Raw genomic sequence first — 23,034 nt, forward strand, 5'->3', positions numbered from 1 at the left:
TTCTAAATAGCTCACCTGTGGATGTGTGCAGTGTTACTGTAATGGTACCACTAACATGGAAAAAATTTATTTAATATCATAATGTGTGCATTGTAAACCTGTGGTATTTTCATATTGCACTGTAAATGTGCCTTAGAATAATTTCTGACTTATGTATGGTTAAAGTAGTAAAACCTAATGGTAACCTCAGATTTTTCAAGATTATGTAATTTTATAAAACAAAAAGATATAGTTAATCTAATATGTGATATCTTGACTTAATATCATTTTATTATAATAAATAAAATTTTTGAGACACTTATTAATTTGGACTTTCCTTTGATTTGTTTTATAGATTATATAGATCAATTGGAGAATATGATGTCCTCCGTGGCATTTTTAGCAGTGAGATAGGAACAAAGCAAGTCACTCAGAAAGCATTATTAGAAGAAGCCAGAAGTAATTATTCTGAAGCTGCTAAGCAGTATAACGAGGTAAAACTGATCTCTAGCAAATGTCAGTTGATTAAATACTTGTGTTCTCTGGATGGAAAAACTGTTAGTTTTAAATTTGAGAGCTTCATAGTGTTTTAGCTTTATTCCTTAGATTTTACACAACTAGCAGAGAATGGTTTTATAATAACCAAAATGTGAAATATTGTGTCACTTACACTTTTTAAGAAAACATCATTGAAACCCTGGCTGTGTAGCTCAGTTGGTTAGAGCTTCATCCTGATATACCAAGGTTGTGGGTTCGATCCCTGGTTAGGGCACATACAGGAATCAACCAATGAATGCATAAATAAGTGGAACAACAAATTAATCTCTCTCTCTCTCTCTCTCCCTCTTTCTCAATAAGTAGAAAAAGAAAATAAAACATCATAAAATAAAAGAGAAAACACTTCATAAATTACCAAATAGTATAAAACTAAGATATTTTAATATTTCAATATCTGCTAGTATTAAAGAATTTCTGTTTGAGTAGTTTTCCTTTGGCAAGTAAAAATGAAGAGGTAAGTGAGAATTGGTTTTGGGGAGATGACTATAAACTCAGTTTTATAAATTTTGTGTTTTGAGTTGTCAGTGGCTATCCCAAGTGTAGATGTCTCACAAGTATTTGAAATCCAGAGTCTGTGACCTTTGAGACCCTTGAATGAGCAATTCAGGTTGTATAATTCTCTGCAATTTTCTGTAAATATTCTGTTTTCCAATTTTTATTCTAAGAACTTTTACATAGTAAATAACCCACAATATTGATTTAATTCTACTTATGGGTCATATAAAGTCTTCATTTTGTTAATTGGTTTCATTGGTGAATTTCTCAGAGAAATGGTGTTTGTTTGGTTAGGGTTTTATATTTATTTGTTACTGTAATATTCCTTTTGTTTTCTCTTCCCTTATCATAAACCTAAAAATGATTGTCCTTGCTATGAATATTATACTACTTGCATTATTTCAAATATATTTCATTTGTATTCTTTCAAACTTTGTAACATAATCTTAGGAACTTTTCTTTGCCAGGCTCTCAATAAACAAGAGTGGGTAGACGGTGAGCCCACAGAAGCCGAGAGGGATTTTTGGGAACGTGCATCCCTTGACTGTTATAACCAACTTGCTGAGTGGAAATCATTGGCATATTGTTCTACAGTCAATGTTGATAGTGGGAACCCTCCAGATCTAAATAAAATGTGGGGTGAACCATTTTATCAGGTCAGTAGAATTTTTGCTGTCACTAAAGGAAATAGTTCAGAGGGTCAGGTATTCTCTAATTAATGAAGTTGCTTAAAACTTTAAAAAAATAAGGTAGTACTAGTTGTGAAGCATTAGGTTATTTATATAACCTGACTCACCCCACAAACTCCTTAGTTTTGTTAAATCTCTTACCACTTGTAGCTAACCCTTTCAAAATAAATTATATGCATTTAAAAATTAAAATTAACATTCCTGATATGACAACATGGAAAGATATTTTCTGTTTTCTCTGCACTGGGTCACGGGCTGCACATGGGCCTGCCCTAATTCCTGGAGTTCCCCATTCACAGGGTCACCCCAACTCCTAAGCAAGTGGCTCTCCTGGTCCCTTTCACACAGCTACTACCTTGGCTATGCTTAAGATTCCTCATTTTGTATGTAACATCCATTTTTCTTTCAACTAAAAGTACATAGTTCCTACTTTCTATAGAACATGTTCCTATATATTTTGTGGTTACACAGTGAACAATTGTAAATGAATATGTCTTAAAAAACACAGTTTTTTGGTTTGAAGTAATGAACATAATCACTTTGGCTCTAAATCTTGCCCTATAAAGTTGTACTACAGAAATTATAGTAATAAAATAATTAAGCATGCTTGAATTGGCTTTATGGAATTACAAGTAGATTCTCATGTTCCTTAGGAGACCTATCTACCGTACATGATCCGCAGCAAGCTGAAGTTACTGCTTCAAGGAGAGGATGACCAGTCTCTGTTGACATTTATTGATGAGGCTGTGAATAAGGAGCTCCAGAAGTCTGTTATAGAGCTTCATTATAGTCAGGAATTGAGTCTTCTTTACATCTTACAAAATGATGTTGACAGAGCCAAGTATTATATTGAAAATTGCATTCAGAATTTTATACAGGTAATAGAGATATACTAATCTGAAATGTACTATTTCTGTGATATTTTTAAAGTCATTAAGCACATTTGGAGTAGTTTAATAGAAGTTTGCTTGCTTTGTGGAAAATAATATCAATCTTCCCTATTCATTTTCTGCTATTTTGCCTTTTTTTGCTTGTCTGAAAATCTTCTCATTTATTTTTAAAATCATTGTCTTATATAGCCTACTCACATTTATCATTGGCATACATTGATCATGGAGGCATATTACTTATTGCCTTTTATCTTTAAACATTCTTGTTTTTAAAAAAAGTTGAATAGTTCATTGGAGAAAGTCTGCTGAAGAAAGAAGAATTGGCTTCTATACTTAGCAATTTACATTATAGAATGTTGTGATTTTTAAAAGCATTGTCAAATAGAGGCAATGATAGGCCATTTGTGTTGATTTTATTAATTTCAATGAACCAAAATATGATTGAAAACCTAATTTAAAAAATTTTTGTTAATTGCTTGTATGACCTAATTATTAACCACACTGAGACATTTTGTGTAATTTATGTATTTGTATGGTAGTTGCTGTATTTCACATTTTATAGCACTACATTAAAATTTCAAGTTTTAAATTGATTTATAACAATGCTAAATGCCTTTTTTCTAGAGCTATTCTAGTATTGATGTGCTTTTACACAGAAGTAGACTCACCAAATTGCAGTCTGTACAAACTTTAATAGAAACTCAGGAATTCATCAACTTTATAAACAAACAAGGTAATTTTTTTAACCTACCATTATTTTTTTCTTTCATAGTTATGGAAGAATTTTAATATCTGATTTTTTCTTTTTTTCTTATTGAAAGTATATATCTTGTTAATATATGGGTTAGAAACTGCTTTGAGTTCATTGTAAAAATATGCATTTTGAGATTATTGAAATTAATGTTTAAAAAGATCAAGCACTATTCTAGGCACAGGGAATGCAGAGCCAAATAAAACAGACCGCCATTCTCGAGGAAGCTTTCAAACTAGTGGGGAGGTTTCAACATGATGTGATAAAGGCTGAGGCAGAGGTGTGTACAGGATCCCATGTGAAACACAGTGACAGAACCTGGACTGAGGGGTGCAAAAGGCTCCTGAGCGAAGAGCCTGAGTTGAGTGTAGAAGTGGAGAGGGGTTTGCAGAGTGCCTACCTGACAGAAAGACTGCCTTGAGATGCCCAAGTTCTGTGACTAGCTGCCAGGTGCACTGGCCTGAGGGGAAGGGAGGCTGCAGTGCTCAGACAGTGGTCTTTCTGCTGTCATCACATAGATTTTTTTTGCTGGTGCCCATTGGAGGCCACCCAAAGCCAAAGGGAAAGAGTACTTCCTTGTAAATCTGAATTTTAATTGTTGTCTTAAGTAATTTAAAATAGCATGGAAGATACTTTTCAGAGTACTAATTAAGTGCTTTCTATTTTCAGAAGCTATGTTAATGTCTTTTTCTTTATTATCTAGTTTTAATAACAATTTTATAAGACGAATATTCTTTTTTCTCATTTTATAGAGGCTTAAAGATTAATTTTCCCATACTATTAAAGTTAAAGATCCAGATTTTGAACCCAGAACTGTCTGATTTAAGCTTGTGTTCTTAACCACTACTTTCTACCAACAAAAGAAAGAAAAGTCAAGCTTGAAAGCATTAGCAATGTAAAATTTAAACTTTATGAGAATTATTATGAATCCCTTTTCCAAAACCCTTGAAACCAGATAGTTTCAGATATTATTATTATGTAACCTTGTGTACACATCAAGGCTGGGGCAGTATTCCATAATTAAATACAACCATGCATCTCTAGCATCAGTAGTTGAATATTCATGTGAATGGCATACAAAGATTATACATAGCCCTATGCCAGTTCAGATTAGATTTGCCAGGACAGTTGGCTGCAACTCCAAGAAAACCTTTTCAGCTTTCAGTGCTTTTTTGACTTTGGAATTGTGGATGAAGTAGACCTTTACTAAATGTAAAAATTATATGTTTATTTCCCCACTTTAGCCTTAAAAATTGAGTTTTAATGTCAGAATATATTATACTTAATATGGTAACTTTGTATTTCTGTTGATAAAAGAAAAAAATTTTAATTTGGACAAAAAATTTAAATTAAGTTCCTGTTTACTAGTGACAGCCCTACATTGTAATTTGGTCATTAAGCTGTGGATAGAGGTATCCTCTAACATTATTTGTAGGTAATTTATCAGCTCAAGTTCCCCTTAAGAGACTTCTAAAAACCTGGACAAACAGATATCCAGATGCTAAAATGGATCCAATGAACATCTGGGATGACATCATCACAAATCGGTAAGATGTGATCCTTTTGAGTTGAATATAGATTATTTTCTGCAACTGCCAGAACTGTTTTTCTCCCAAACTATGATTTAGATAAATGTGGGGTTTGATTCTAGTGTAGATATCTCTCATCTTGCCAATTTCCCATTTAAGTTGTTCTGAAAAAACTCTCCATGTCAGCAATATGTCCTTTGTCCCTACTTGTCCCCTGTGGGGGAATTGCTGCTCAGTCACTTAGAGTTCATCTTGTGCTGGATGGTTGATGACCATGCTCTGGCAGTGAGAGAAGGCAAGGGAGCAGCAGGGGATGTGGTCCATGTCCTTCTGTCTCAGGACTAAATGTGAGGTAGTGATACGGAAGCAAAGAAAATACTCCTTAATGTTTTTTTATTCTGTTATTATAACTTCCCTGCCTCCCAACTTTATTACATAATTATATTGATCAATCAATCAATTGAGATACAGATATAGATATAGATACAGATATAGATATATCACTTTACCAAGTCTGAGATCATTTTCTTTTCCTCAACTGGTAACAACCCTGGGTAAATCCATAAAGCAGTTATTAATCATATATTCAGAAGAAGAGGCGTTAGATCCAGATAGGTTGTGAATTATTTCATGCAAATATACACAGTAAATAGGACTCAAGGACTGTGATCCCACATGTAGTATTCTTGCCACTATATTTTTAATTTACATTTTATACTTTTAATTTTGTATACTTACTTTTACTTTTTATTTGGGGATAGGTTCTTATGTGTAGAAAAGTTTCAAGAAAATTAGAACTTGTAGCTCAGTCAATTGGTTGTGGGCTGCGAATCAAAGTGTCGCAAGTTCAATTCCCAGTCAGGGCACATGCCTGGGTTGCAGGCCATGGCCCCCAACAACCGCACATTGATGTTTCTCTTTCTCTCTTTCCCCCTCCCTTCTCTCTCTAAAAATAAATAAATAAAATCTTTAAAAAAAAAAAAGTAGAACTCTTCTATGTACTTTTTACCCAGATTCACTGGTTTTTAACATTTTTTAAAAATTACTTTATTGTTTAATTACAGTTGTCTGCATTTTCTCCCCACCACTCCCCCGCACCCAGCCAAACCCACCATTCTCCCTTGCTTCCACCCTCCCCCTTGGTTTTGTCCATGTGTCCTTTATAGTAGTTCTGGAAAGCACTTCTCCTCACGGTCTTCTCCCTGCTCCCCTCTAGCTAGCGTTAGATTGTTCTTAATTTCGATGTCTCTGGCTATATTTTGTTTGCTTTTTTCTTTTGTTGATTATGTACCAGTGAAAGATGAGATCATATGGTATTTGTCCCTCACTGCCTGGCTTATTTCACTTAACATAATGCTCTCTAGTTCCATCCATGCTTTTGCAATGGGTAGGAGCTCCTTCTTTCTCTGTGCTGCGTAGAATTCCATTGTATAAATGTACCATAGTTTTTTGGTCCACTTACTTGCTGATGGGCACTTAGGTTGCTTCCAGCACTTGGCTATTGTAAATTGTGCTGCTATGAACATTGGGGTGCATAGATTCTTTTGCATTGGTGTTTCAGCTCTCTTGGGGTATAATCCCAGCAGTGGAATTGCTGGGTCAAAAGGCAGTTCCATTTTTAGTTTTTCTGAGGAAATTCCATACTGTTTTCCACAGTGGCTGCACTAGTCTGCATTCCCACCAACAGTGCACTAGGGTTCCCTTTTCTCCACATCCTCTCCAACACTTGTTTGTTGACTTAGGATGGCCTGTTTTTTAACATTTTTAACATGTTGCCACATTAGCTTTTTAATTCTCTCTCCACATACACATTTTATTTTCTGAGCCATTTGAGGATAAGTCGAATATATGTATCTGTATGCTTACTTTTTATCAGTAAACATTTCCTAAGAAAAAGAGTATTTATTCTCTTAAGTAACCATGGTACAAGAATAACTTTACAGTTTTCATTTTTTTAATTGAATTTATTGGGGTGACACTGGTTCTCAAAACCATACAGGTTTCAAGTGTACAACTCAATAAAACATTACCTACACACTGCATTGTGCACCCATCCCATCGCCCAAAGCAAAGTTTCTTTCCATCCCTATTTATCTCCACTTTACCTACATGCACCTAGCCCCCATTCTCCTTTCCCTCTGGCTATCACCACACTATTGTCTGTGCCTGTGGATTATGTATATGTGTTTTTTGGCTAATCCCTTCCCCTTCTTTCATCCAGTCCCCATACCACTGTCCCCTCTGGTCACTATCAGTCTGTTCCATGTATCCATGCCTCTGATTCTGTTTTGCTCTTTAGTTTATTTTGTTCATTAGGTTCCACATATAACAGATATCATATGGTATTTGTCTTTTTCTGACTAGCTTATTTCACTTAGCATAGTAAATTCCAGGTCCATCCATGCTGTCACAGAAGTTAAGATTTCCTTCTTTTTTTCCGGCTACATAGCATTCCATTGTGTAAATGTATCACAGCTTTTTTATCCAGTCATCTACTAATGTATACTTGGGCTGTTTCCAGATTTTGGCTATTGTAAATAACACTGCAGTGAACATAGGGGTGCATATATTCTTTCAATTGATGTTTTGGGTTTCTTTGGAAATACTCACTGAAGTGGAATTGCTAGGTCAAAAGGAAGTTCCATTTTTAATTTTTTGAGGAAACTTCACAGTGCCTTCCACAGTAGCTGCATTCCCACCCACAGTGCACAAGGGTTCCCCTTTCTCTACATCCTCATCAGCACTTGCTGTTTGTTGATTTATTGATGATAGCTTCTCTGGCGGGTGTGAGTTGGTATCTCATTATGATTTTAATTTACATTTCTCTGATGATTAGTGATGTTGAGTATTTTCTCATATGTCTACTGGCCCTCTGTCCTTTTTAGAGAAGTATCTATTCAGATCTTTTGCCCAGTTTTTAATTAGAATTGTTTGTCTTCTTGGTGTTGAGTTGTATAAGTTATTTATATATTTTGGAAATTAACCCCTTACCAGATGTATTTTTAACAAATATATTCTCCGATTCAGGGCATTCCCTTTTCATTTTGTTGATGGTTTCTTTTGCTGTGCAAAGCTTTTTAGTTTGATGTAGTCCCATTTGTTTATTTTGCCTTTGTTTGCCTTGCCCGAGATACATTGGCAAAAATATTTCTGTAAAAGATATCTGATATTTTACTGCCTGTGTTTTTTTTTCTTACAAGATTTTTGTGGTATCATGATTTACATAGAAGTCTTTCATCTATTTTGAGTTTATTCTTCTGTATGTCATATTTTGGTGGTCTAGTTTTATTTTTTTGCATGTGCCTGTCCAGTTTCCCCAACACCTCTTATTGAAGAGACTCTCTACTCAATAGTATAATCTTGCCTCCCTTGTCAAATATTAATTGACCATAAAGGCATGGGCTGATTTCTGGGCTCTGTATTCTGTTCCATTGATCTATATGCCTGTGCTTATGACATTTCTAGGCTGTTTTGATTACACTAGCCTTGTTGGAGGTATTGTGATACCTCCGATAACTTTGTTTTTCTTTCTCAAGATTGCTGAGGCTGTTGGGGGTCTTTTATGGTTCCATAGAACCTTTTGGAATATTTTTTTCGAGACCTGTGAAATATGCCATAGGTATTTTAATAGGAACTGCATTGAAGTATAGATTGCTTTGGATAGTATGGACATTTTAACTATGTTAATTCATCTAATCCATGAACATGATATATGCTTCCACTTATTCTATATTCATCAGTTTCTTTCTTCAATATCCTAATATTTTCTAAAAGGTCTTTTACCTCCTTGGTGAACTTTATTCCTAGATATCTTTTTTGTTGCAATGGTAAATGGGATTCTTTTCTTAATTCCTCTTTCTGATAGTACCTTATTGTATAAAAATGCTATCAATGCCTGAATATTAATTTTTATGTTACCACTTGACTAAATCATTTATTAGATCTACTAGTTTTTTGGTAGAGTCTTTAGGGTTTTCTGTTTATAATGTGATATCATTGTGAATAATGGCAGTTTTACCTCCTTCTTTCCAGTTTTGGATGCCTTTTATTTCTTCCTGTTGTATGATTATTGTGGCTAGCACTTCCAGTGCTATGCTGTTTAAGAGTGGTGAAAGCAGACATTGCTGTCTTATTCCTGATCTTAAGGGAAACACTTAGTTTTGCTTATTGAGTGTGATGTTGGCTGTGGATTTATCATATATGGCCCTTATTATGTTAAGGTGTGATCCCTCTATTCACACTTTGTTGAGTTTTTATCATAAATGAGTGCCGGATTTTATCAAGTTTTTTCTGCATCTACTGATATGGTGAATTAATTTTTATTCTTCATTTTGTTTATGTGATGTACTATATCATGTTTATTGATTACAAAATTGTATCAACCTTACATCTCTGGAATAAATCCCACTTCATCGTGGTGCATGAGCTATACAATGTATTGTTGGATCCAGTTTGCTAATACTTTGTTGAGGATTTTAGCATCTATGTTCATCAGGGATATTGGCCTATAATTTTTTTTCTTTGTAGTGCTTTTATCTGGTTTTGTAATTAGAATTATGTAGACCTTGTAAAAAGAGCTTGGAAGCCTTCCCTCCTCTTGAATTTTTTGGAATATTTTGAGGAGGATAGGTCTTACGTCTTTGAATGTTAGATAAAATTCGCTTGTGAAGCCCTCCAGTCCAAGACTTTTGTTTGCTGGAGTTTTTGATTAGTGCTTCAATTTCATTAGTTGCAATGAGTCTGTTCAGGTTTTCTGACTTCAAAATTCAGTTTTGGAACATGGTATGTTTCTAGGAATTTACCATCTCACCCAGGTTGTCCAGTTTGTTTGGCATATAATTACTTATAGTATTTTTTTACAATCCTTTGTATTTTGTGGTGTCAGCTGTCACTTCTCTTTCATTTCTGATATTATTTATTTGGGTTCCCTCTCTTCTTTATGGGTCTGGTTAAAATTCATCAGTCTTGTTTTTATTTTCAAAGAACCAGGTCTTGGTTTCATTGACATTTTTATTGTTTTTTTTTTAGTCTTTATGTCATTTATTTCTGTTTGGATCTTTAGTATTTCCTTCCTTCTACTCAGTCTGGGTTTGCATGTTTATTTATTTATTTTTTTTTTAGTTCTTTGAGATGAAAAGTTAGATTGTTTATTTGAGATTTTTCTTATGCCTTGAGATAGACTTGTAATGCTATGTACTTTCCTTTCAGGACTGTTTTTGCTGTCCTGTAGAATTTGGGTGGTTATGTGTTCATTTTCATTTTCTCCAGGTAATTTTTAAATTTCTCCCTTGATCTCATTGTTAACTCGTTCATTTTTTTAAACATGCTATTTAGCCTCCATGTGTTTGAATGTTTTTCAGGGTTTTTTTTTTTTAAATTGTAGTTGATTTCTAGTTTCACAACAGTGTGGTCAGAGTAGATGCTTGATACGATTTCAGTCTTCTTGAATTTGTTAAGACTTATTTAGTGTTCTAGCATGTGGTCTGTCTTAGATAATGTTCCATGTGAACTTGAGAAGAATGTCTATTCTGCTGCTTTAGGATGGAATATTTTGTAAATATCAATTATATCCATCTGATCCTGTATGTCATTTAAGGTCACTGTTGCATTATTGATTTTTTGTCTGGAAGATCTCTCCATTGGTGACAGTGGGGTGTTAAAATCCCCTACAGTGTCGGGAGCTTTGTCTAGCAGAGCTCCCCTGGCTGCCGCAGATGAGAATAATTCTACCAAGACATGATCTGCTTGAGGAGGAAGGCTAACGAATCTCTCAGAGGAGAAAGGTCTTTTGCCTCTCTCTCAATGGGCTTTTATTGAGTTTAGCTTACATAGTGATGCATATCAAAGAAAAGTATAGTTTACAGATAACATTTCTGGGATCACGGGGGTCCTTTTTGAGTTAAGATCTGGTAGACAGTGTGATGCCAATCAGCAGTAAAACTTTGGGAAACAAATTTATTTTGTGCTTGGACCCTTAACATTTAAGTTGAGGACATTCTTAGCAAAGCAGGTTTCGCAGGACTTTATGCATTCTTTCTTAGGCCTGATCACTCTCCCACCAGGACCTGCTGGTTCCAGCACAGGGCATTGTTTCAGGCCTGAATCAGGTGGGAGAAGCAAGACAGCCAAGAGATTAGGAAACTTTTTACAGATAGAATGAGGACTCAGGCTATGATAAAGCCAAGGGGTAGGGATTTTTTGTGCCTTCTCCACAATCCCCTAAGTCCTTCCCTGATGGCCCCTTCATGACTGTGCCTGTCTTAGGTTGTTCCTTTCTTGAGGAATCTTACCCATCACTGACTATCCAGCCATTCTCCAGGATCCAAACAGGGTGAAGTAAAGGGGGCAGAGGCTGTGCCTAGACTGGGAGGACAAGTTTTGTCTCCTTAGTAGCTTATGGTTCCAGGGTCCCCTAGATGTGGGGCCTTGGTAGGATCATTCCCAACACTACAGTGATTTATATTACTGTCAATCTCTTCTTATGAGTCCACCAAGGTTCTATATTGGGTGCATATATGCTTACAAGGGTTATATCTTGTTGGATCGATCTCCTTTAGTATTATGTAGTGACTCTTTTTGTTTCTTGTTATGGACTTTGTTTTGAAGTCTGTTTTGTTAGATATAAGTAGTGCTACCCCAGCGTTTTTTGTTTGTTTGTTTCCATTTACTTGGAATATTTTTTCCATCCCTTCACTTTCAGTCTGTGTGTATCTTTTGTTCTGAGGTGGATCTGTTGTAGACAACATATACATTGGTCATATTTTCTTATCCATCCAGCTACCCTATGTCTTTTGATTGGAATATTAATTTGTTTATATTCAAGGTTACTATTGGTAGGTACTTATTATCTGCCATTTTATTCTTTATACCTTTGTTTATCTCTCAATTTCTTTTTCTCTTATTTCTTAAATTGTGTCCTTTAACATTTCTTGCAATATTGGTTTGGTGGTAATAAACTCCTTTAGCTTTTTATTTTTCTGGAAAGTTCTTTATTTTGCCTTCAATTTTAATGATAGCCTTTCTGGGTAGATTAAGTCCTTGCTTTTCATCACTTTGAATATTTGATGCCAGTCCCTTCTGGCCTGAAAGTGTGTTCCTGTTGAGAAATCAGCTGACAGCCTTATGGGAGCTTCCTTGTAGGTAACTGATTGCTTTTCTCTTGCTGCTTTTAATATTTCTCTCATTGTCTTTAACCTTTGGCACTTTAATTATGATGTGTCTTGGCGAGGGCCTCTTTGGGTTCATCTTGGTTGGGACCTTCTGTGCTTCCTGAACTTGTGTGACTTTTTGCTTTTCCAGATTAGGGAAGTTTTTAGCCATTATTTTTTCAAACAATTTGAGAGCAACCTGTGTCTCTATCTTGATGACACCACTTCTTCTTTGTGTTCATGGTGGTTTGCATTGCTTGCTCTTTGAATGTGAAACAAATATTACATTCTTGGAATAACCTGTATCGTTATAATGATCCCTTTTATATATTCTTAGATTTGCTAATATTTTTTTAAGAATTGTAGTGTCTATATTCAAGTGGGATATTGGTCTTTAATTTTCTATTTTGTATTGTCTTTGTCAAGTTTTGGTATTAGGATGATGCTGTTTTCATAAAATGAGTTAAGTCAAGTTCCCTTCTCCCTTTTAGAAAAGTTTGTGTAATAATCTTTTTATTTCTTGAACATTTGAAAGTATTTATGAATAAAACTATATGGGCATGGGGTTTTGCTTTGGGGAAGGTTTTTGATAATGCGTGTAATTTCAATAAATGTAGGGCTATTTAAATTTTCTATTATTGTGTGTCAGTTTTGTTAAATTGCATTTTTCCATTTCATATGAGTTGTCAATTGTTGGCATAAGGTTTATTATTTGTGGTATCTGAGTGGGAACTCCTTTTTCATTCGTGATATTTGTGTTTTTTATTTGTTTGTTTTTTCTTGATCAGCCTAGATGTAGAGGTTTGTCAGTTGATCTCAAAGGACCAGCTTTTGCCTTTGCTAATTTTATTTATTATCTATCTGTTTTCTATTTCATTCACTTCTGGTCTCATTTTTAGTATTTTCTTCTTTCTACTTTCTTTAAACTTACATTACTCTTATGTTTTTAGTTTCTTGGAGTGGAAACTTTGATAATTGATTTTATACTTTTTTCCATAATATAAACATTAGTCATACATGTCTTTATAAGCATCACATTAGCTGCATACTTCAAATTTGGGTATGTTGTGGTTGCATTATCATTTAGTTCAAAATACTTTAAAATTCATGTGATTTCTTTTTCAAATAGTTAGAACTGTTTTAATTTTCAAATAGGTGAATGTTTGGTCCTCCTTAATGTTACTGATTTCTAAAATAATTCCATTGTGGTCACAAACCACATACGATACCAATCTTTTTAAATTTATTGAGACCTGGTTTAGGGTCTAGCATATTACATGTTTTAATAAATATATTATTGCACTTCAAACTCCTATATATTCTATAGTTCTTGGAGGTAATGTTTATAATTTTTTTTTTCTTTTTTTTTAGATTATTTATTTATTTATTTATTTTTAGGGAGGGAGATAGAGAGAGAGAGACAGAGAAACTTCAATGTGCGGTTGCTGGGGGTTTTGGCATACAACCCAGGCATGTACCCTGGCTGGGAATCGAACCTGGGACGCTTTGGTTCCCAGCCCGCTCTCAATCCACTGAGCTACGCCAGCCCGGGCTTATAATTTTTTTCATTTAAACAAGAATATTTTATTCTTTATTTTTTAAGTATATTTTATTGATTATGCCCTTACAGTTGTCCCAGTTTTTTTCTACTCTTCATACGCCATCCACCCTGTAACCCCCACCCTCCAGCATTCCCTCTCCCCTTAGTTCATTTCCATGGGTTGTACATATAAATTCTTCGGCTTCTCTGTTTCCTATAATATTCTTAACTTCCCCCTGTCTATTTTATCCCTACCAATTATGCTTCTTATTCCCTGTACCTTTCCCCCTCCATTCTCCTCCTCCCCCTCCCCACTGATAACCCTCCATGGTCTCCATTTCTGTGATTCTCTTCCTGTTGTAGTTGTTTGCTTAGTTTGTTTTTGTTTTTGTTTTAGGTTTGGTTGTTGATAGTTGAGTTTGTCATCATTTTATTGTTTTAGCTTTTGATCTTCTTCCATTTCTTAGATAAGCCCCTTTAACATTTCATATAATAAGGGCTTGGTGATGATGAATTCCTTTAACTTGATCTTATCTGGGAGCACTTTATCTACCCTCTCATTCTAAATGATAGCTTTGCTGGCTAGAGTAATCTTGGATATAGGTCCTTGCCTTTCATGACTTGGGATACTTCTTTCCAGCCCCTTCTTGCCTGCAAGATTTGTTTTGAAAAATCAATTAATATTCTTATGGGAACTCTTTTTTAGGTAACTGTCTACTTTTCTCTTGCTGTTTTTAAGATCCTCTCCTTATCTTTCATCTTGGGCAGTGCAATTATGATGTGCCTTGGTGTGTGCTTCCTTGGGTCCAACTTCTTTGAGAATCTCTGAGCTTCCTGGACTTCCTGGAAGTCTATTTCTTTTGCCAGATTAGGGAAGTTCTCCTTCATTATTTTTTCAAGTAAGTTTTCAGTTTCTTGCTCTTCCTCATCTCTTTCTGGTATCCCTATAATTCAGATGTTGGATCATTGAAAGTTGTCCCAGAGGTTCCTAAGCCTTTCCTCATTGTTTGAATTCTTGTTTCTTCATTCTGTTCTGTTTGAATGTTTACTTCTGCTCCAAACCATTGGTTTGAGTCGCAGTTTCCTTCCTGTCACTGTTGGTTCCCTGTACATTTTCCTTTATTTCACTTTTTCACAGCCTTCACATTTTCCTCTATTTTGTGACCATACTCAGCCATTTCTGTGAGCATCCTGATTACCAATGTTTTGAACTGTACATCTGATAGGTTGGCTGTCTCTTTGTTGCTTACTTGTATTTTTCTTGGAGCTTTGATCTGCTCTTTCATTTGGGCCTTTTTTTTTTTTTTTTTTTTTTTTTTGTCTTGCAGGCCTATTATGTAGTATGGGGAGGATCCTTAGGTATTCACTAGGGTGGGGCAACCCAAGTTACTGCGTTGTGGCGCATTTTGTGGGAGAGGGGCATGAAAGGGAACAAGGCCACTTGCTTGGCAATCAGCCAGCTTTCAGTTGTTTCCTCTGGTACCCACAAGCAAATTGGGCCCCTCTGGTGCTGATTCCCTAGTGGGTGGTTTTGTGTATACTCTAGGATCCTCTAGGTCTCTCTAAGGAACTATACTGTGAGGCTGGGAGTTTCTCCTGCTGTCTCAATCCCCACAGGTTTTTTCAGTCAGTTTTTGAGGCTTTATTTCCCTGTATTGGAACCCTGAGTTGCACAGTCTGTCTTGCTCCCCATTTGATCATCCCAGTTTATCCACACACACATGTGGGACCCCCTGCTCTGCCAGCTGCCACCTTGCCCATCAGTCCTCCAGCCATAGCCTTGCCGGGTGTCCTCTCCACCTGGCACGCATCTCCATCCCTCCTACTGATCCAGATGAATGTTTCTTCTTTACCTCCTTGGTTGTCAGGCTTCCTTCCATACAGTTCAGTTTTCTGGCAGTTCTGGTCATTTTTGTTTTTTAAATTTGTTGTTGTAAATAGACTTCCAGCCAAGATGATGGTGTAGGTAGACACACTGTACCACCTCACACAACCAAAAGAAGGACAACACAAATTTAAAGACAAAAATTCGACCAGAACTGACAGAAATTGAACTCTATGGAAGTACAACAACCAAGGAGTTGAAGAAGAAACATTCATCCAGACCGGTAGCAGGGGCGGAGATGGGCACCAGGTGGAGAGGACTCCCAGCAAGGCTATAGCTGAGAGACCAGGGAGGGCAAGGCGGCAGATGGTAGAGTGGGAGGAACAACTAGGGAGCGAGACAGACTGTGCAACTGAGGGCTCCAGCACAGGGAAATAAAGCCTCAAAAACTCTGACTGAAGAAACCTAGAGTGGTTGAAGCGGCAGTGGGAGAAACTCCCAGCCTCCTAGGAGAGTTTATTGGAGAGACTGACAGGGTCCTTGAATGTGCACAAACCCACCCACCCAGGAATCAACACCAGAAGGGCCCAATTTGATTGGGTAGTAGAGGAAGTGACTGAAAATCAGCAGAGAGCAGAGCAAGGGGCATTGTTCCCTCTCTGACCCCTCCCCCACATATAGCAGTGACTTGGGTTGCCCTGCCCTGGTGAACACGTAAAGCTCTGCCCCTTGCTACTTAATAGGCATGCCGAGATTTTAAAAAAAATGGCCCAGATGAAAGAAGAGATCAAAGCTCCCAAGAAGAAAACAACTAAGCAATGAAGAGATGAACAAACTATCAGATGTATAGTTCAAAACACTGGTAATTAAGATGCTCACAGAACTGGCTGAGCTTGGTCAAAAAGTGAAGAAAGAAATGAAAGCTTATATAAAGTGAAGTAAAGGAAAATAGACGGGAAACCAACCATGAAGGGAGGGAAACTGGGACTCAAATCAATGATTTGGAACAAAATGAAGAAATAAATATCCACCTGGAACAGAATGAAGAAACAAGAATTCAAAAAAATGAGAAGTTTAGGAACCTCCAGGACTGCTTTAAATGTTCCAGCATCAAAATCATAAGGGTTCCAAAAGGAGAAGAGGAAGAACAAGAAATTGAAAACTTATTTGAAAAAATAATGAAGAACTTTCCCAATCTGGCAAAGGAAATAGACTCCCAGGAAGTTCAGGAAGCTCAGAGAGTCCCAAAGAAGTTGGACCCAAGGAGGAACACACCAAGGCACATCATAATTACATTACCCAAGATTTAAGATAAAGAGAGAACCTTAAAAGCAGCAAGAGAAAAGGAGACAGTTACCTACAAAGGAGTGCCTGTAAAACTCAGCTGATTTTTCAAAAAAATCTTGCAGGCAAGGAGGGGCTGGAAAGAAGTATTCCAAGTCATGAAAGGCAAGGACCTAGTCCAAGATTACTCTATCCAGCAAAGCTGTCATTTAGAAAGGAAGGGCAGATAAAGTGCTTCCTAGATAAGATCAAGTTAAAGGAATTCATCATCACCAAGCCCTTATTATATGAAATGTTAAAGGGACTTATCTAAGAAAAAGAAGATAAAAATATGAACAGTAAAATGACAACTAACTCACAGTTATTAACAACCAAACCTAAAACAAAAACAAAAACAAACTAAGCAAACAACTACAACAGGAAGAGAATCAGAGAAATGGAGATCACCATGATTCTTATCAGGGGGAGAGTGGGAGCAGGAGAGAGGGGCAAATGATACTGTGAATGAGTAGCACAAATGGTAGGTAGAAATTAGACAGGGAGTTAAGAATAGTATAGGAAATGTAGAAGCCAAAGAGTTTATATGTATGACCCATGGGCATGAACTAAAGGTGGGGAATGTGGATGGAAGGGCATGTGCAGAGTAGAGAAGAATAAAGGTGGGGGGGGAATGGGATAACTGTAATAGCACAGTCAATAAAATATATTTAATGAAAAAAATAAATGGCCCCCCAAGAAATAAATAAATATATTTGTTGTTGTCCTTTTAGTTGTGCGAGGTACAGTGTGTCTACCTATACCCTCATCTTGGCCATTAATTCTTGTTTCTTCATTTTGTTCTAGATGAATGTTTATTTCTTTATTCTGTTCCAAATTGTTGATTTGAGTCCCAGTTTCCTTCCTTTCACTGTTGGTTCCCTGTCTATTTTCCTTTATTTCACTTTGTATAGCTTTTGTTTCTTCCTTCATTTTGCAACTGAGCTCAGTTAATACTGTGAGCATTTGATGACCAGTGTTTTGAACTCAGCATCAGATAGGTTGGCTGTCTCCTTGCTATTTAGGTCTTTTTCTGGAGTTTTGATCTGTTCTTTCATTTGGGACCTATTTCTTTGTCTCTGCATACCTGTTTTGTTGTAAGGGATGGAGCCTTAGATATTCACCAGGGCAGAACAACCCTTTTTGCTACACCTGGAGCTGTTTGTGGGGGTGGGGTCAGAAAGGGAACAATGCCTCTGTCTTGCTCCACTCTATCTCCACTTTCCAATCTACTTTCCTGTGAGATGGGAGTTTCTCCCGCCTTTTCATCCCCCACAGAATTTTGTAGCTAGAGGTTTTGAGTCTTTAGTTTCTTGGTCAGCCAGCCCCGCTTGACCCATGCCATCCTCCACCTTTCTGCCAGTCTCTGCCTCTCCTACTGGTCTGGGTGAATGTTTCTTTAACTCCTTGGTTGTCAGAGTTCCATGCAGTTTGATTTTCTGGCAGTTCTGGTTGTTTGTTGTTTTTAAATTGGTTGTTATCCTTCTTTTGTTTATGCAAAGAGGCAACACATTTCTACCTGTGCTTCCCTCTTGGCCGGAACTAGCTAAACAATCTAATATTGATAAATTTTAATTAGTTCAGAGTAGTTCATGGTTATTTTTCAGAATCTATATGTCTTCACTGATTTTTTTTGTACAATTCTATTGGCTGCTAAAATAGGGACTTCAAAAATCTGCTATGATAATGGAATTGTCTGTTTTTTCTCTTTTCTCTTTAAGTACTGTATTTTGAACTCTGCTATTAAGCACACATACAATGATGATTCCTATGTCTTATTGATGAAATGTTCTTCTATCATTTTGTTGAAGTAATATATTGATATGCAGACATACCTCAGACATATTGCATGTAGTTCCAGCCCACTGCAATAAAATGACATATGCCTATTTGTATGTGATGTATATGTGTGTCTGTATTTGGACTGCTTTTTCTTGTTGGCATGCATCAACTGTCTTCCATTGACAACAATACAATTTCTTAGTGCCTTGTCTATTGGTTAATTTTCGATTGTATCTTAGAAATTGTGAATATCATCTTGTGTCAACTCTGAGTTCTTTTATAATTATCAAGAGAATGTATATTATATGATCCCACTTAGATTTAGATAGTAGACTCTGTCTTGCTTTCTGTTTTAGTTCACTTTTCAATCCTTTCCTTCACTGTATTGAGTCCGTCTGGCACATGCATACTTCTGGGGGTAGGCTGAGACCTGTGTGGCTTCATGTACCGAGTTAAAGGGTCCCTTCTCTGGTTTTCTCCCCTCCAGGGTCCCATAACAATCTTTGGTCTGCCTAGGCTCCTTTCAAGGTTCTTCCAACACAATACGAGAGGGTTTCTATTAGAATCCATAGTCACTCACGCTGCCACACCACTCACTCCACAACTCTTTTTATCCTATGGCAAAACTGGAGACAGAAAGAAAAAACAGGACCCTCATACCATCTCCCAGTTTTGACTTCCTTGCATATACAGTCTGCTGTCTTATATATACTCTTAGAATTCTTGGGTGACTATGCTATGCATTTTATCCAGAGTTTCTAGGTGTTACCAGCAAAAGCATGGTCTGTAGGGACTCACACTGACATACCAGAACCAGAACTCTGTTATTAAGAAACATGGTTCTAGCCCTGGCTGGCATAGCTCAGTGGATTGAGCGTGGGCTGCGAACCAAAGTGTCGCAGGTTCGATTCCCAGTCAGGGTACATGCCTGGGTTGCAGGCCATGACCCCCAGCAACCGCACATTGATGTTTCTCTCTCTATCTCCCTCCCCTCCCTCTCTAAAAATAAATAAATAAAATCTTAAAAAAATTAAAAAATAAAAGAAAAAAAAGAAACAAGGTGCTTTTCCTGGCTCCATTCTCCACAATCTGATGCAAGAACATTCTATGCTCTATAACAGATCTCTACCTTTGTTTAACTTGTTCCTTCTATCAGAAACTTAATTACCTCCTCTATCACCTGAAATTGAATCCATTTTTCAAAGCCCAGGTAAAAGCCTACCTCGTTTTGTGAAAAGTTATTCATGTCATCTATGCATCCCCGCTCTCCTTTCTTTGAGCCCAAAGCCCTTTATTCCTACTGGTAGTGTAACATTTATGTTTCATTCTTTAATTATTTCCTCAAACTTACTAAGTACTTACACCACTTTTACTTGCTTATTCTTATAATTAAAAACAGAAAGTTTTAAAAAACTGTAGCAGCTCTTGGGAGTGTGGGGACCCTTGTTTATTGGGTAGAGGCCAAGGAACACAGAAGCAGATAGATTATTAGAGAGGCTTATATCTTTGGAATAACCAAAGAAAAAAAAGGAAGAGATTTATGAGACATGCTAGTTTATCAGGCCCCAGTTTTTCTAAGAAAATTGAAATTAATTCCTGGGTGAATGGAAAGTTAGTCTAGAAAGTGAGCAAACATTTAATATCTGTAGAATTTTTTTCTGTGAATGCTATCCAGTAACCTTCAATATGTCAAATATTTCTTTAATGAGGCATTAATTCTCATTTTTGTTTGTTTTGTGGAGATGTTTCTTTCTCAGCAAAATAGAGGAGAAACTCACTCTTCTTCCAGATGATCATAGTATAGATATGGATGGAGATGCAGATTCCAATGACAGGATGGAAGTGCAGGAGCAGGAAGAGGATATTTGTTCTCTGGTTAAGAGCTGTAAGTTTTCCATGAAAATGAAGATGATAGAGAGCGCAAGAAAACAGGTAGGTACTTGTATTTTTGTTCCTCTGTTGTATCACAGAATTTTTTTAGATTAGTCTTTTTTAACTTGACTTTTCTTCATAATCTGAATCTTAAAATTAATTGAGTAGTTAGTAATTTTTCTCTGTATAAGAAAATAAGAAACATTTAAAATTATCCAGAATATTTTAGCAATATATTCACTTATAAAGATGGGCTAAATAGAGTTAATTGTCAATATCAGTAATGTTGAAGATGGAGAAAAAAGGAATAATTTAAATCTTCAGATGACATAGAACCTTCAGGCTTTTTCAACTGAACCTTCCCATACTCTTCAAAATTTAAAAATAGCAGAAGCGAAATTTGAATTTTGCCTTTTTTCATTACTAAGCAGTTCATTAGGTGCTAGAGATACCACGTTGAATAAAATATGGACAAATGGACAAACAATTACAATATATAATATTAAGACAGTCATGTGGGAAGGACCTCACTTAGCCTCATGAGAACAGAGAAAGGAGTAGGAGGTAATGCTGAGAACTCAAGGATGAAATAGGACAGTGGGAATAACATATAAGACCCAGGAATGATGCATAGCACTTGGTTTCCTGACTGGAGCAAAGGTTAAATTTAGCCCCTACTTAATGTCTATGAACTTTTGTGCCAGAAAGCCCTGTAATCAAGGTGATCAGATGTGCAATCTTAAAATGTACTTTGGTTGTTGTGATAAGAAAGGATCTAGGAAACGGCAAAGGATTAGCAAACTTTTGTATTACCCTATGTGAGAGATGATGGTGGCTGTATCTAGGTTAGAGGTTAAAGAAATGAGGATGAGTGGACCAGTTTAAGAAAAATGAGAAGACTTGCTCAGGTGAAACATGGTGAATAGTTTTATTTGGGAGGAGAAAGGATGATACCCATATTTTTTAACTGAGTAGCTGAGTGGATGGGAATGCAAGAGGAAGAATAGTTTGCAGGAAAGATGTTATACTGATTTTGAGACATGTTGAATTTGCAAGGCCTTTAAAGCAAGCAATTTGTAATTTCCACTAAATAATTTGTATATAAGAAATCTGAAGCTCTGTAGAAAAAGATGCCCTGGCCAGGTGGCTGGCTTAGTTGCTTGGATCATCATCCATACAGCAAAAGGTTGTGGGTTCTATCCCTGGTCAGAGCACACACAGGAGGCAGCTGATTGATGTTTCTCTCTCACATTGATGTTCCTTCCTCTCTCTCTCTCTCTCTCTCTCTCTCTTCCTCCTTCCTCTTTCCCTAAAATCAATAAATGTGTCCTTAGGTGAGGATTTTAAAAAAAAGTTATTCTAGTGACAGAGGTCTCAATGTGATCAGCATGCCACTGAAACCATGGGAGTGGATAAGGTAACCAGTATCAATCCCCAAAACAGACCAATAGTTATGGGGTGAGCACAGGAGGAGGTGTCTGCAAAGGAACTGTAAGAACACAGTAGCAAGCCAGTAATCATCAGTGTCAGTACCAAAGAGAGTGCAGGTGTAAAAAGATTGAAAAGTGACCTTTGTGGCTCAGTTGGTTGGGCATGATCCCGAAAAGCAAAAGGTCACCGATTCAATTCCGTCAGGGCATTTCACCCAGGAACTCTGCAGTACAATAATTATGTGTATACTACATCAAAAAGGTAGGGGGTTTTTTGGTAGTAAGAAGTAAAAATAAAATTTCTTTTTCTGTCACATTTTATGATGAAGACAAGTAAAACATTCAGAACAAAATGAGTGTTACAACTTTAAGAATTCAGCCCTGACTGGTGTGGCTCAATTGGTTGGGCATCTTTTTATAAAACAAAGAGTCACCAGTTCAATTCCTGGTCAGGGCACATGCCTGGGTTGTGGGTTCGATCCCTGGTTTGGGGGCATACGAGAGGCAAATGATCAATGTTTCTCTCTCACATCGGTGTTTCTTACCCTCTTTTTCTCCCTCCCAACCCCCTGTCTAAAAATAAATAAATAAAATCTTTAAAAGAATAAAAAAAAGAGGTTGGTGTTGAGTTTGCTGAGAACCAGTTTCCCTGGAGTAAAAGAAATGAGACTATAGTGGGTGGAGGGATGGATAAAAGTTGGAAGAAAGGATATAGTGACAGTGAGCATAGGCTGCTTCTCAACAAACCATGACAAGTAGGGTCATGAAGGACACATTTTTTGGATTAAAGAGACTGCAGATGTTTAAATCCTAATGAAAGGAACTAATAGATCAGGAGAGATTTGACAGAGGAGGATTCACTGGTGAAATAAGATTCCTTATAAGATTCCTCGTGGAGGTAGCCAGGGACAGGACTCAGGGTAGAGGTGAGTGTTGTATCATAATGGAGGGCAGGAAGGAAGAGTGAGCTTACATGTGTGAGGAAGAGCAAGAGAGCTCATCTGTTTTCTCTGAGAAGTGGGAGGTGATGTCAATCAACTGCAGCTAGTGAGCAGGAAGGAGACTTGAAGAAAGTGAGGAGATTTGAAGATAATTTGGGCCTGTGGTGTGGAAAGCTGACAGGCACACTAGGAAAGGATTGTCAGATGTCATTGAACCTGGCTAGCATTGTCTCCAGTGAGTCTGGAGTTTAAGTGAAAGAGCAGAGAAGGCATGCACTTCGATTA

General features: G+C 36.8%; 1 protein-coding gene across 2 annotated transcripts in view; it reads left to right on the plus strand.

Annotated features, from left to right (window-relative positions):
- LOC114501989 (DNA-dependent protein kinase catalytic subunit) overlaps positions 1-23,034 on the plus strand; it is a 189,287-nt gene that overhangs the window by 126,004 nt on the left and 40,249 nt on the right. For both annotated transcript variants that reach the window (XM_036031017.1, XM_036031018.1), the window contains 6 exons: positions 335-473; positions 1,500-1,688; positions 2,375-2,599; positions 3,236-3,344; positions 4,798-4,909; positions 20,249-20,438. In XM_036031017.1, the coding sequence (XP_035886910.1) occupies positions 335-473; positions 1,500-1,688; positions 2,375-2,599; positions 3,236-3,344; positions 4,798-4,909; positions 20,249-20,438 (964 nt within the window). The remainder of the gene's footprint in view (positions 1-334; positions 474-1,499; positions 1,689-2,374; positions 2,600-3,235; positions 3,345-4,797; positions 4,910-20,248; positions 20,439-23,034) is intronic.

This window comes from Phyllostomus discolor, chromosome 7 (genome assembly GCF_004126475.2).
Source record: "Phyllostomus discolor isolate MPI-MPIP mPhyDis1 chromosome 7, mPhyDis1.pri.v3, whole genome shotgun sequence".
NCBI lineage: Eukaryota > Metazoa > Chordata > Mammalia > Chiroptera > Phyllostomidae > Phyllostomus > Phyllostomus discolor.